This window comes from Leptopilina heterotoma, unplaced genomic scaffold, assembly GCF_015476425.1.
Source record: "Leptopilina heterotoma isolate Lh14 unplaced genomic scaffold, ASM1547642v1 Lhet_244, whole genome shotgun sequence".
NCBI lineage: Eukaryota > Metazoa > Arthropoda > Insecta > Hymenoptera > Figitidae > Leptopilina > Leptopilina heterotoma.
This window is the reverse complement of record NW_025110959.1, coordinates 379,600-395,764: the sequence shown is the minus strand read 5'-3', so window position 1 is coordinate 395,764 and position 16,165 is coordinate 379,600. Positions and strand designations below refer to the sequence as shown.

The following is a 16,165-nucleotide window of genomic DNA, read 5'->3' as shown; positions in this document are numbered from 1 at the left end:
CTCTGCCGATAGAGACGTCATAAAAGTCAGGGGTCAATCCCCAAACGACTCACGTTACCCCAAACTTACAGCCCAATGCTTTTATTAGGACAATATCGAAATTGCTTTTGAACGTGTTCCCAAGGCCTAATGTCCTACTGCTGGTGTGCGCGATTTTCAGAAGAACGAGATTGCTTCTGTGCGCGATTGAATCTTTTGCGGTTGCCTCCCACGATAAGTGTATCCATTCCAAACTCTAATGGGCATTCTAACTTTCAAGGAGGATGCACCATATAAGATCCACTGTACTCAGAGTTGCCACAAAATCAATTGTTTTTCCCTGACTTTTTCCTAATTTCCAAAGACAACATTTAAACATTTTCCCTCACCCTAAACAATATTCTGATTCACTCTAAAAATGATTATTATTAATAATTATTCAAAAACATATTTTCCTAATTTCCAGATAGAATTTTGCCCTTTTTCCTTACCCTAAACAATATATTCTGATACACTCTAAAAATTATTATTATTAATTATTAACAAAACATGTTCTATTACATTTATTTACGAATTCAATTATTTTCAAAAATTTTTCAAAAATTATGGTTAAGATTTCAATTATCTTTATAAATAGCAAAATTCTTTGCAGAAATTCAATTAATTACAGGAATTTTAATAAAATTCTATGCAAAATTCAATTATTTTCAAAAATAACAATATTTATCATAAGAATTCAATTATTTCTAAAAATTTTTTAAACCGGATCGTCAAGATTTCAAATTTTGCAAAATTTTATTTAAATTATGGTCAAGATTTCAATTATCTTTATAAATAACAAAATTATTTGCCGAAATTCAATTAATTACAGGAATTTTAATAAAATTCTATGCAAAATTCAATTATTTTCAAAAATAACAATATTTATCATAAGAATTCAATTATTTTCATAATTTTTTTTTAAAATGATCGTCAAGATTTTAATTATTTTAATAAATAGCAAAATTCTTTGCCGAAATTCAATTAATTACAGGAATTTTAATAAAATTCTATGCAAAATTGAATTATTTTTATTAATAATAATATTCATCATAAGAATTCAATTATTTTAAAAAAATTTTAAAACCGTACCGTCAAGATTTCAATTTTTGCAAAATTCTTATTTAAATTATCGACAAGATTTCAATTATCTTTATAAATAGAAAAATTCTTCGCCGAAATTCAATTATTTCCATAAATAACAAAAATTTTCATCAGAAGAATTCAATTCAATTCAATTTCAATTATCTTTATAAATAGAAAAATTCTTTGCCGAAATTCAATTAATAGACAGGAATTTTAATAAAATTCTTTGCAAAATTCAATTATGTTCATAAATAATAACTTTCATCAGAAGAATTTAATTATTTTCATTATTTTTTTTTAAATGATCGTCAAGATTTCAATTATTTTAATAAATAGCAAAATTCTTTCCGAAATTCAATTATTTATAGGCATTTTAATAAAATTCTTTGCAAAATTCAATTCTTTTCATGAATAACAATATTCATCATAAGAATTAAATTATTTTCAACATTTTTTTCAAATTATCGTCAAGATTTAAATTACCTTTAAAAAATAGAAAAATTCTTCTCCAAAATTCAATCTTTATAATTATCTTTAAGATTTCAATTGTCTTTATAAATAGTAAAATTCTTTACGAAATTCAATTAATTACAAGACTTGTAATCAAATTCTTTGCAAAATTCAATTACTATCATAAAATTATTACTTAGAATTTATTTAATAAATAATTTTAATTAAATATTTCAAAAATAATTGAATTTTATGAGAGTTACGTTTACAATTTTCATAAATAAATGAAAAAGTAAATAAATAAATAAATCAAAAGTTGAATATGAATATTGTTATTTATGAAAATAATTGAATTTTGCAAAGAAACTTCAAGTAATGTTAAAAAATGCAATTAAACTTTTTTAAACACAATTAATTCTACAGATTTGTCAGTTAAAAGTATGAAAAATTTAGATTTTCAAAGAATTTTAATTTGAAACCTTTTCAAAACACAATTATTTTTGAAAATAATTAAATAATTAAATTCTTTTAAGAAATTTAATTAAAAATGTATTGACAATAATTATTGAATTCCAATAAACAAATTATATCACAATTTTTTTGAATGATTTTTATAAAATTTTTAAGAATAATTGCTTTTTTCGTGAAATTTATTTAAAATTGTATTAAAAATATCTAAAATCCTGCTATGAGTTTTATTAGTTATGAAAATAATTGAATTTTTGCAATAAATTTTATTAATATTTTTAAAAATAATTGAATTCCGGAAAAGAATTGATTTTTTGAAAAATTTCATGTAAATTGTGTTTTAAATAATTGAATTTCTAAGAAATTTTATTATTTTTAAAAATAATTGAATTTCTAAAAAGAAAGTTATTTTTTATAAAAATAATTGAATCATTGCAAAGAAATTGAGTTATTTGTAAATAAATTGTTGTCAGAAATAGAAAAAATTGAACGTTTTGTACTAGAATTCGTGGTAATTTCATTGCATTTCCAATTTTCAATCGTCATTTCACCGATTGTGTGCCATATTGAGGGAAAATGAAGAAATACAAATAAGGAGGGTGGAAAAAAGTAGTATTAAAAAAACCCCTTCTCATCAATTCGGAGCAAGAAATTCTATCTACAGTTTTAAAGTCACTTTTTTTCTTTTTAAATAAATCAGTACGTTTTCAAAAAAAAAAAAAAAAATGCCATAAAAGCTCCAGATCGATTTCACATATATATGTAGGTATACGAAGTAAATAAAAAATCGTAATGTCTATAAAGTTCTCGATTCGCATATCAATTGAAGTTTATGTCATAAGCCGTTCTACATCGATAAGCAGATAGACAAAAAAAACAAAAGGAAGATTTAGAATCGATTTTTTATTGAGAACTCCATTTTCCGAACTGTCTTCATCAATATTTATGTCATGTAGTAAAAGAAAAATATGATGACAGGTAACCAATGATGGAAAAATGTTAACAATTATCTCATAGTTTTAGTGCCATACAGTCCCTAAAATTTTCAACCTTCAAAAGAAACGAACTTTACATTTTTTGCAGATTCAAATTTTTTTTATAAACAGTAGGTACATCAGGAATTACAAAAAATTCATGTCCTGATTTATACTACACTTTTACATTTTTCTATTTTTACTCCACTCACTATATTTAATTAAAAAAATATCTATATTCAAAAAATGTTTCATTTAATTAAAATATCCGACTTTTTCAAAAAGATTATATTGAAAAAAATATTTCGTTTAATATTGAAAATTCAGAATTTTCGGAACAAAAACACAAAAATTGTCGAATTTGCAAAATTTTGATGATGTAACAGAATATAGAAATTGTTTTACTATGAAAGTAGAACGAAAGTTCAAGTATAAAAGTAAAAAAAAAGGAAAATCTACTTTAAAAATCCTTTTTTAAAACAAGATTTTCTTTCACACTACGCTTACAAATTCTCATGTGTCCTTTTAATTATATGGTATAAATTAGCAGCGTTTGATATATTTCTAACAAGAATTTTCCCGGCAGGGCAGTCTGTTCGCTGGGTGAAACAAATAGTACTGAAACCTCGGCGCCTGGCCTCAGTGAATTTGGAAAGGTAAGCAAAATTAGCATTTTGTAAATTACAATGAATTCATGTCAATCATTCAACACTTTAGTAAAAAAAAAGTAGTTTTCTCTTTTAAATTTTTATAAATTTTTGTTTAAGTAATATTTTAATGATTTCTTGACAAATAATATAAAGAAGAAAAATTTATAAACAAATTTTATTGTTTACTAATGCCAATATAGTAAAAATACTCATACAATGTAGTAAAAATATTCGAGCAATACAAGAAAAAATACTGATATAGAAAAATACTCATACAATACAGTAAAAAATACTGATATAGTAAAAATACTCATAAAATATAGTAAAAAAATACTAATATAGAAAAATACTCATACAATATAGTGAAAAATACTAATATAGTAAAAATACTCATACAATACAGTAAAAAATACTAATATAGTAAAAATACTCATACAATACAGTAAAAAATACTAATATAGTGGAAATACTCATACAATACAGTAAAAAATACTAATATAGTAAAAATACTCATACAATACAGTAAAAAATACTAATATAGTGGAAATACTCATACAATACAGTAAAAAATACTAATATAGTAAAAATACTCATACAATGCCACAGTAAAACGTGAAGTGTTAAAATAACACCAGAATGGATTAAAATAATCTGCAACATAGTTTAATCCCTGTATAGGATTAAAATAATCTATTTTGAGGTTATTTTTAACTATGAATAAAATTTTACTTTAAATAAAACACCAAAGTCAACGATTTGTAAAAAATCAACGAATTTAGCTTTTCCAGGGAGAATAGTAAGTTAGTTACTAACTTACTAACTAACTTAGTAACATAGTTACTAAATTCAATTGTGTTCAAAAATTTTAAAAAATTCTCGTCCAAATTTCAATTCTCTTTATAAATAATAAAATTCTTGGCAAAATTTCAATTATTTTTAAAAGTTTTCTAAAATTCATTGATTTTCAATATCTACAATTTCAATAAAATTTTCCAAAAGAATTCCATTATTAAAAAAAAATTGAATAAAATTCTACGCAAACATTCAATTATTTTCATAAATAATAAAAATTTTTACAGGAATTCAATTATTTACAAATTTTTTTTATAAATTTCTTCGCAATAATTCAATTATTTTCATTAATAATAAAATTTTTACAGGGATTCAATTATTTTTATAAATAATCAAATTCTTTTAGGAATTCAATTATTTTAATAAATAATAAAACTCATTGCAAAATTTCAATTATTTTTAATGCAATTTTAATCGAATTCCTCGAAAAATGTAATAATTCTTAAAAATTTTATTCAAATTCGTCCAAAGAATTTAACGATTTAAAAAATTTGTTGATAACATTTTTTATGAGAATTTAATTTCAAGAAACATGAAATTAATAAATTATTTATTTTTGTATTTAAATAATTGAATTCTCGTTAGAAATTACTAATAAAAATGGTTTTAAAATTTAAAAACGAATTTCAGTTAAAATTTTAGATTATAATTAAATATTAAAAGCATTATAACGTGGATTTTTATAAATAATTAAATTTTGAACAAATTTCAAACTAAAATCATTGAAATTCTTAATTTTTCATTTTTTTCACAAAAAATTCTGTAGAATTAATTCTTTTTAAAAGTTTAATAGAATTTTTATTGAAATTATTTAAAGTTTTTATTTTTCAATATACATTTAATTGCAGAATTTTCGAATAATTGAAATTTTGTCAAATTGAATTGTAAACGAATGAATTTGAAAATTCTCAAAGAACTTTTTTAAAAATGATTAAAAATAATGGATTTATTGAAGAATTTTAGTTAAAAACACTAGAAAAAAATTTAATTTTAGAGAAATTACAAATTATTGCAGAAATTCAATTATTTTCAAGTGTAATAAAATTCTTCTTAAGGATTCAATTATTTTTACTAATAATAAAACTCATCGCAGCGTTTCAATTATTTTTCATAGAAAATTATAATTGAATTCCTTGAAAAAAGTAATTATGTTCATGCAAGTTTTAATAAAATTCGACAAAAGAATTCAATTATTTAAAAATTTGTTACTAAAATTCTTTATGAGAATTGAATTTTGAGAAATATTCAATTATTCAATAAATTATTTACTTTTGCATTCAAATAATTAATTTCTTGTAGAATTTTCTAATAAAAATTGTTTTTTATTTCATAAAAATGAATTTCAGTTAAAATTTTAGATTATAATTGAATATTAAAAGCAATATAGCGTGAATTTTTAGAAATAATTGAATTTTGAAATTAATTTTTTTGAAAAAGTTTAATTGAATTTTCTTTTATATTACTTGAAGTTTTTATTTTCTAATTTATTGAAGAATTTACGAATAATTGAAATTTCGTGAAATTGAATATTGTAAAGAAATGTATTTGAAAATTGACAAAGAATTTTTTCGAAAATTATTGAAAATAATAGATATAAAGTAAAATTGTAGTTAAAAATTTTTGAAAATAATAATTGAATTGAAATAATGCAAATAATAATAATGAAATTTTGAAGAAGTATAATATTCTTATAATATAAAATAATGATTTTATTACTTGGTCATCTTGAATTATTATAAAATATGAAGAAATCGATGACTTTGAGTCGAAGACTCGGAGTTATCGATATCTTCATGTTTTATAGTTTTAAAAAATTTTAATAAACTAAAATTTCATTCATTGTAAAAAATAACACCAAAATTGATTATTTTAATTTTTTTTGTGTTAATTTAATCTGCAACAGTTTTTAATACCTCACGATTTACTGTGACAGTAAAAATACTCATACAATGCAGTAAAAAATAATAATATGGTAAAAATATTCATACAATATAGTAAAAAATACTAACATATATATAGTAAAATTCTAACCCAAAATATTAAAATACTAACACAATATACAAAAATAGAACTAAATTTGCATGAAAAGAAAATTCAACACAAAATAATATCACGAATATGAAACTATTTGAAGAATAACAATGCTTACAAAATATAAATTTCCCCTAATAGTTGAAAATTCCAAATATAAATCTGTCTCAAGTTTAAACAATTACTATCTGTCTTTTGTAAAATATGAGGGCAAAGTGTTTAATTTAACTCTCACGACAAACCCACCCCCACCCCCCCCCCTCTCCTCGCTCCTCCTGCTTTCGTACACTTACAGTTTTGTGAGAGAGGTGAAGAAAACAAGATCGTAAATAAAATATTCCGCCAACGTTCACTGCAGGATGCACACACAAATACATATGTCGCGCGTTGACGTTATTGAATATTTTCAAAAATAGTACACATGGAAAAAAAGAAAGTATTAAAAAACAATAAATACATAAAATTCCCCACAAAACTTGCGGTATATGCACGTACGTTCCCTAAATTTAAAAAAAAAAAACTTTTTTCCAACGATGAATACGAACCGAAAAAAAAGGAAATGAAACTAAGGGATGTAAATCAAGTATTCAAAACGCGAGTGAGCATTGCAATCGACCTAAATCTTTTATCGCTTTTCCAAGACTGACTATAGTTAAAAACTATTTTAAAGTATCATTTTTGAGAGACTACCATATTGCAGAATCGAAAAATGGTTATTATTTATAGTGCTTTATTCATTTTTTCCTAAAGTCATGTCACGTGGGAGAAAACTATATAGTTATATATGTACGAGAGATGCAGCACTTGTGTAAATATAATGGGATCAGAATATGCATACGATTGTAAATGTGCCCCTACAAATAACTACAATACATGAATCAAAATTTTACATCAAAGGCTAATTAATAACAAAGGGTTGTTAATGTAAGTGGAATATTAACACAGAGACTGCCGCACGTTGGCTTAATGCTTTTTAATAATTAATTTTACTTAACAGCATGTGACTGTTACAGAAATCAATGTTAATTTTTTCGACCACTTTTCTCTTAAAATATTAAATAAATTAAGCTAGTTTTTTGTGAATAACTCTAAAATATAATAAAGAAGAGCAGTGATGTGCAAAAGTTTTAATAATTCTAAAATAAATTATAAAAAAATACTTTGAAATCGGAAAAGACGAGAAATTGATTAAAAGTGATTTTGAGAACTGATAATTTTAAAGTTATTTTTTTAATTATTTTGGAACAAATATTTTTGAAACAAGTAATTTTGAAACTAATAGGTATTTTTAAAACAAATATTTTTTATACAAGTATTTTTTGAACAAATATTTCTCACACAAGTATTTTTGAACGAAATATTTTCCAAACAAATGTATTTGAAACAAACATTTTTCAAACAAATATTTTTCTAACAAGTATTTTTGAAACAAATTTTTTAAAACTAACGGAAAATTTTCGATTACACTCACTTAATTAGTGTTTTCGTATTTCTATATTCAATATTTTTTGTATATTTCTGTTTAAAAAAAATTTGAATTGAAAATTTATGAGTGAAAGAAGACACCAATTATAATCAACGTTATTGTTTTTATATAAACGGAATTATTGAGAATGAGAGTTATGGATTATATTTCCGATACGAGCGACCCCAAGTAGAGAGAGAAAGGTTTTAGCAGGTGAAAAAAGAGAGACAAAAACAAAAAAAAATTCTGACTGTTCGCCTTAACCAATAGAAACCAATGGCTGACGTGAGAGTAAAAAAAAAATGCTACGATATAAACGGCACGTCGATATATATACGAATGGCTAGGACAATGGCCGCGTTTCGAGCTGTGCACGCTTAACGAATGTTCTGTTCGTTTTTTACATACGTGTCACACTGATGCTTGTTCTAGATGCTTTGGAGAAAAAAATTCAGAAACAAAGAAGCTTCGCGATTATTAAAATGACAAAAGACGAGTTAAACTTTGTATTGTCATTTTTCTTTTTTTTGAGAGTCTTTAAATTGTATTATGAAATTTTTTTTTTATATTTGAATATTAGATTGCAATTTAGGAAATTTACTTTGAAGTATATAGTAACATTTTTGGAAAGATTTTGTTGGTGCGGAAACGATTAAAATCTAATTGAAAAATATTTGGTCAGTACACCTTTGTTTCAAAAATACTTGTTATTAATTTCATGAATAACAATATTCATAATAAGAATTCAATTATTTTCAAAATTTTTTTAAAAATAATCGTCAAGATTTTAATTATTTTAATAAATCGCAAAATTCTTTACGAAATTCAATTATTTATAGGAATTTTTTAGAAAGGTTTCAAATGATAATCTTTGGAAATCTGAATTTTTCATACTTTAAACTAACAATTCTGTACAATTAATTGTGTTTGAAAAAGTTTAATTGAATTTTTTTTCCATTATTTGAAGTTTCTTTGCAAAATTCAATTATTTTCAAAAAGTATTGCCAAGATTTTAATGATCTTTATAAATAGCAAAATTCTATCCAAAATTCAATTATTTATAGGAATTTTAATAAAATTCTTTGCAAAATTCAATTATTTTTATGAATAACAATATTTATCACAAGAATTCAATTATTTTTAAAAGTAATAAATTTCTTCTTGGAAATCTAATTATTTAAAAAAGAATTCTATTAAAATCGTTCGCAAGAATTCAATTATTTTCATAAATAATAAAATGCTTTTTAGGAATTCAATTATTTTCACAAATTTTAATAAAATTCTTTGCCAAATTAATAACATTTTTCGCCAAAATTCAATTATTTTCAATATCTACTATATTTTAACAAAATTTCCCAAAAGGAATTCAATTATTTAAAAAAAATTTTAATAAAATTCTACTCAAACATTAAATTATTTTTATGAATAATAAACATTTCACAGAAATTTAATTATTTAAAAAAGAATATTTTTCGCAATAGTTCAATTATTTTTTTAATTATAAAACTCATCGCAGAATTTCAATTTTTTTTTTTCATTTTTCATCAAAAAACTAGGAAAAATATTTTTTTGGACAAAAATGTATACAAAAATTTTAATAGAAGCGTATTTTTTCTTCTGAATCGTTAATTACTAACGTTGTGATCTTCAGTAACACTCCATAAAAAATTTATTTGGTTCATAAATAACCGACTACTTTTATTACTATTACCAAAAAATTATTTACTTAAATTAAAGTTAATTTAAATCAAATAATTTATATTTCAATTATGTTTGTACAAGCCCTTGATAGTTAATTTTTAAAAAGTAGCTTTAAAAATAAAAACAGTAATAAAAAATAGCTGTCAAGAAACTGATTTTGAAGATTAAAAAAAATTCATTTTAGTCTATTCATAAAAACTTGATTCAGTATTTCCCTGACTTTTTATCATTTCCATCAAAATATTCAAATTTTTTTTAACTTGGTAATAACTACAATTCTACATTTTTCTAAAATTTAATTATTTTCCAAATTTTCAGTTAAATTTTTTCAAAAATACGATTAGGTATTATATATTAAAAAAAAACTTTTAAAAGTAAAAAAAAAATTTAGTTCAATTAAATGTGACAAAATTTCCAATTAATTAGACTAAAATTTTAACTGAAATTCATTTTTAAATCAATTCTTGTTATAAAGTTCGACGAGAATTCAATTATTTAAATACAAAAATAAATAATTAATTGAATAATTGATCATTTCTTAAAATTGAATTCTGAAAAAGAATTTTATCGCAAGAATTTTAATAAAATTTTTAAGCATTTTTCAAGAAATTTATTTAAAATTGTTTTAAAAATAATTGAAATCCTGCGAAGATTTATATTATTTATAGAAATAATTAAATTGTTTATGAAAATTTATTTATACAAATAATTGAATTCTTGTTAAGAATTTTATTTAATTTTTTTTTAATTAAATAAATTTTTAATAAAAATGTTGATAATAATTCAATTCTTTTGAGAAAAATAATTGCAATTGTATTGAAAATAAATAAATTTTTATATGCATCTTTTATTAAAATTATTCAAAACAATTGATTTTTTCGGAAAATTTCATAAAAAAATTTGTTAAATAATACATTTTTTAAAAAAAATTCTATGGAAATTGTATTTGAAATACTTGAAGTTCTCTGTAAAAATGTTATTATTTAGAATTTTCGCGAAGAATTCTATTTATTTTTTTTAAATAATTGATTTTTTTAAATTTCATAGAAAATATAGAAAATAATTGAATTTCAGACAAAACTTTCCTTATATTTCTAAAAATAATTAAAATCCTGCGAAGAATTTTATTATTTATGCAAATTTATTTATGAAAATAATTGAATTCTTGTTAAGAATTTTATTAAATTTTTGATAATAATTTTTCTTTTGAGAAAAATAATTGCAATTGTACTGAAAATAAATAAATTTTTGTATGCAACTTTTATTAAAATTATTCAAAACAATTGACTTTTTCGGAAAATTTCATAAAAAAATTTGTTAAATAATAAATTTAAAAAAAAAATTCTATGAAAATTGTATTTGAAATACTTGAAGTTATCTTGTAAAAATGTATTATTTATGAAAATAATATAATTTTTACGTAGAAATCTATTTTTTTTAAATAATTGATTTTTTAAAATTTCATAGAAAATATAGAAAATAATTGAATTTCGGCCAAAAATTTCCTTATTTCTAAAAATAATTGAATTTTTGTGAATTCTGTTTTTCATTTTTGAAAATAATTGAATCGTTTCAAAGTAATTTAATAAACTTTTTAAGAATTATGCGAGAAATTCATTTAAAAATGTACCTATTAAAAATCATTGAAATCCTGCAAAGTATTTTATAATTTATAAAAATAATTGAATTCTTGCAACGAATTTTATTAAAATTTTTGAAAATAATTGAATTCTTGAGAAGAATTTTATTATTTTTGACAATATAGTTGAATTTTTGTAAAGAATTTTATCAAAATTCTTTTAAACAATTGAATTTTTTTAAAGAATTTTTTATTACAAATTTTAAAAATAATTAAATTTTTTTTTTGAGAAAATTTGAGAAATATAAATAAAAATGAAATATTAGAAAAAAAAGTACAATTGTATTGAAAATAAATGAATATTCTTATAAACAAATATTATGGAAATTATTGAAAATAATTTATTTTTTTCCGAAAATTCCATAACAAATTTTTTAAATATCTAATTAATTAACAAATTTTTTAAATATCTAATTAATTAACAAATTTTTATAAAAATTGTATTTCATTTAATTGAAATTTTTTCTAAAAATGTTATTATTTTTTGTAAATAATTAAATTTTTGCGAGGTGAATCATGTACTCTATTCACTTTATGTCGTTTGTGAGTGAATTTTCATGCCGTCTAGGCGGCAATTTAAAGAACTATATTGGCGCGAAATTCAAAATACAAAATCTCCAATTGAACCCCTTAATGCAAGAACCAGACATAGCCCATTGAAATTAAATGGGCTGCGTCTGGTTCTTGCATCAAGGGGTTCAATTTACTTTTGTTTTACAAGGAGGGGGGGGGGAGTACTTAAAATCTTACATAAGATTATTTTAAATGTAAATTTCGTCAACTTATTTAATTATCAAAAATTTACTTTTCAGAAAAAAAATCTGACATAAAATAAAGGGGGATGATCCAAATCCAAGTCGTTTTAAATGCAAAAAAAAAACTTAGAACAAGACACATTTTCTAGTGTCTGTAATGTAATTCGAAAAGTGTATACAGTATCAACTCAGAAAACCGGAAATAGAAAACAATTTACAAAATGCAGTTCCCAAGGGATTCATTTACATCACCTCATATTTTTTTCTTTTTCTTTTTGAAATCTCGGTGAGAAATAAAAATAATTAAAAAGACAAACAGTCATCTCTCATCCCCTATAATACACAGAGTGTCGTCTATATATTATCAAAAATTTGCGTCTTAAGAAAAGATTTGTTGAGAATAAATTTGTGTTTTTTTTCAAGATATTGTACTTGCTATAATTACAGTGCGGTATGCATACTGACAAATGATGTAAATTTACAGGCCGTCGTTAGGGAACTAAACAGGCTTGGGATGTTGGTGGACCTGTCTCACGTTTCAACAAGAACGATGAGAGCAGCCCTGCAGACGACAAGAGCGCCGGTGATTTTCTCGCACAGCGCAGCAAGAGCGCTCTGTAATTCTAGCAGGAACGTGCCAGACGACGTGCTCAGAAATCTGGTGAGTTATCAAGTAAAATCTCGAAAATAAAGCATCGTTGTCACACAGTGAAGAAATCTAACGTATACACACCACTGTTTCTTGTCCTCATTCATTATACTCCATTTATAATTGGAACTTTTATTATCCAAGACAAAAATTCTCTCTCCCCTCGCAAGTATATATATATATCTCTCAAATTTTACCTCTTCTTCTATATCTCTTTATCTCTCTCTCTCCCTCACTCTCTTTCTTTCTTCTCTCACCTTTTTTTCCCGCACCTTTTTTTTTTCTCTCCCTATATTTTAGTGATTGAAAACGTTATTAAGTTTGTCAGTTTCTTTGACATGCGGGGATATAGGTATATAGAAATTTTTCGCACAAGATTTATAGGGGAGGAAAGTGTGTCTAAAATCTGAGTACTAGAAATCTTTAATCTAGCTGCGCTAAGCGTACTCAAGCATATTTCACTTCTCCACTTATTCACTTTTCCATATACCTACTTTCATTCTACTGCACAGAGTCTCGGGAAACAATTTTCTAAGAAATAGTGAATTGAGAACGATCTTGAGAGTATGAACACACGTTAGTAAACGTGCAACGCGTGCATTTGAAATTTAAGCTTTTTACATATACACACGATCAGACTTTATTTATAAACTTCATCTCATTTTTTCTCCAACTACTTTTCTTTTTTACCTACAAAAATCTATAAAAATTCAATGAACATACTACACTACGGAATCATGATTAAAAAGCATATGAAAGAATAGATGCAAAATAAAAAACTGCCATCAATGAAAGTCAAAAAATGACGAATAATTAATTTCGTTTTTCCATGACTTATATAAAAAGAAGACAACATAAGAATATTATTATAAAACATGAAAATATCAATTACTCCGAGTCTCATGTTTCATAATAATTATGAAATATTCATGTTTTATAATAATTAAAAATGACTGAGTGAAAAAAATCATTATTTCATACACTGTAAAATAAATTTATTTGATTCAAATAACCAATTAATTGAGTATTATCAATTAAATATTTACTTGAATCAAATAATATTTATTGGAGTCAGTTAAATGGTTCAGTTCATATTTGCTTCAAATACTGAAATAAAGGGTTCAAATACCATTTAATTGACTCCAACAAATATTATTTGTTTCAATTAAATATTTAATTGATAATAATCTATTTTATTTGAATCAAATACATTTTTTATTCAGAGATGTATTATAAGAATATTGTTACTGCAACTTCTTCAAAATTTTTTTCATCATTTAATATTCAATTACTATCTACAATTTTAACAAAAATCCATTTTTAAATACAATTTTTATTAGAAACTCCTACGAGAATTCAATTATTTAAATACAAATATAAGTAATTTATTGAATAATTGAATGTTTCTGAAAATTGAATTCTAATAATGAATTTTATAAATAAATTTTAAAAACTGTATGAAAAATAATTCAAATTCTGCAATGAGTTTTATTATTTATGAAAATATCTAAATCCATGTTCAAAATTTTAATTCATTCTAAAATGCTTCTAATATTCCATTATATTACTTAAAATATTAACTGAAATTCATTTTTAAATCAATTTTTATTAGAAAATTCTACTGGAATTCAATTATTTACATACGAAAATAAATAATTTATTAAATAATTGAATTTTTCTCAATATTGAATTCTCATAAAGAATTTTATAAACAAATTTATAAATAATTGAATGCTTTCATAAAATTTTAATAAAAATTTTTAAAATAATTGCATTTTCCGAGGAAGTCAATTAAAATTGTATTAAAAATAATTGAAATTCTGAGATGGGTTTTATAAAAATATAAAACTAATTAACTTCCTAAAAGAAATTTTATTATTTATGAAAATAATTGAATCATTGTTAAAAATTTTAATTCATCCCAAAATCCTTCTAACATTCAATTATTACTAAAGATTTTGACTGAAATTCATTTTTAAATAAATTTTAATAAGAAAATTCTACAAGCACTCAACTATTAAATACAAAAATAAATAATTCATTGAATAATTGAATGTTTCTCAAAATTGAATTCTCATAAAATAATTGAAATATTGCAAAGAATATTCTTAAAATTTTTGAAAATAATTGAATTTCCGAGAAAAATTTTATTATTTATAAAAATAATCGAATATTTGAGGAGAATTTTTAAAAAATTTTGAAAATAATTGAATTATTAAGAAAAAATTTATAAAAAAAAATTTGTTAATAATTGAATGCCTGTGAAATTTTTATTATTTATGAAAATAATTTAATGTTTAAGTAGAATGTTATCAACATTTTTTTTTTAAATTAAATTCATTTGGGAACTTCTAATAAAATTTTTGAAAATAATTGAATTTCCGAGATGAATTTTATTTATTAAGATAATTGAAATTTTAACAAGAATTTTTAAAAAATTTTGAAAACAATTGAATTTCTCCGAAAAATTTTATAACTTTTGAAAATAATTGAATTCATGTGAAATTATTATTATTTACGAAAATAATTTAATGTGTTTGAGTAAAATTTTATCAAAAATTTTTTTAAATAATTGAATACTTTTTAGAAATGTTATTAAAATAATAGATGAAATATTAAAAAGAAAAGCCGTTGTAAAGGAGAGCAACGTTATAAATTTATGCACGACTTTTCCAGTCGCGCTAGTAATAATTGAAATTCACTAGTATTTTATTAAAATTTTTGAAAATAATTGAATTTTACTATTTATAAAGATAATTGAAATTTTGACAATCATTTTAAAAAAATTGTGAAAATAATTGAATTTTGCGAAGAATTTTATTAAAATTCCTATAAATAATTGTATTTTGCAAAGAATTTTTTTTAATTTTTGTAAATAATTGAATTTCAGCGAAAATTGTTTGCTATTTATAAAGATAATTGAAATCTTGACTATAATTTTTAAACAATTGAACAAAATAATTGAATTTTGCGAAGAATTTTATTAAAGTTCCTATAAATAATTAAATTTTGCAAAGAATTTTTTAAAACTCATGTAAATAATTGAATTTCGTCGAAGAATGTTGTTATTTATAAAAATAATTGAAATCTTAAAGACAATTTAAAGAAAAAAATAATTTATTTTCTGCGAAGAATTTTATTACTTTTGAAAATAATTGAATTCTAATGAAGGATATTGTTATTTATGATAAAATATTACATTTTGCAAAGAATATATTTTAAAAAATATAAATAATTTTAGAAGAATTTAAATTGTTAAAATTTTTTTCAAAATCAAAGTTGTTTAAAATATTTAATTCAATTCATTCAGAATTGAAATTTTATAGAATGCGTTAAATTGAAACCTTTCAAATTTCATCTAACTAAAATTCTAAATGCAAATTTTAAAATTCAATAAATTTGATATTAGTTCTTCAAGAATGAAGTT

The 16,165-nt window shown here is 21.9% G+C and overlaps 1 protein-coding gene across 1 annotated transcript in view; it reads left to right on the top strand.

The window, feature by feature from the left end:
* LOC122503104 (dipeptidase 1-like) overlaps positions 1-16,165 on the top strand; it is a 233,172-nt gene that overhangs the window by 203,313 nt on the left and 13,694 nt on the right. The window contains exons 8-9 of the mRNA XM_043613533.1: positions 3,583-3,652; positions 12,574-12,750. Of these exons, the coding sequence (XP_043469468.1) occupies positions 3,583-3,652; positions 12,574-12,750 (247 nt within the window). The remainder of the gene's footprint in view (positions 1-3,582; positions 3,653-12,573; positions 12,751-16,165) is intronic.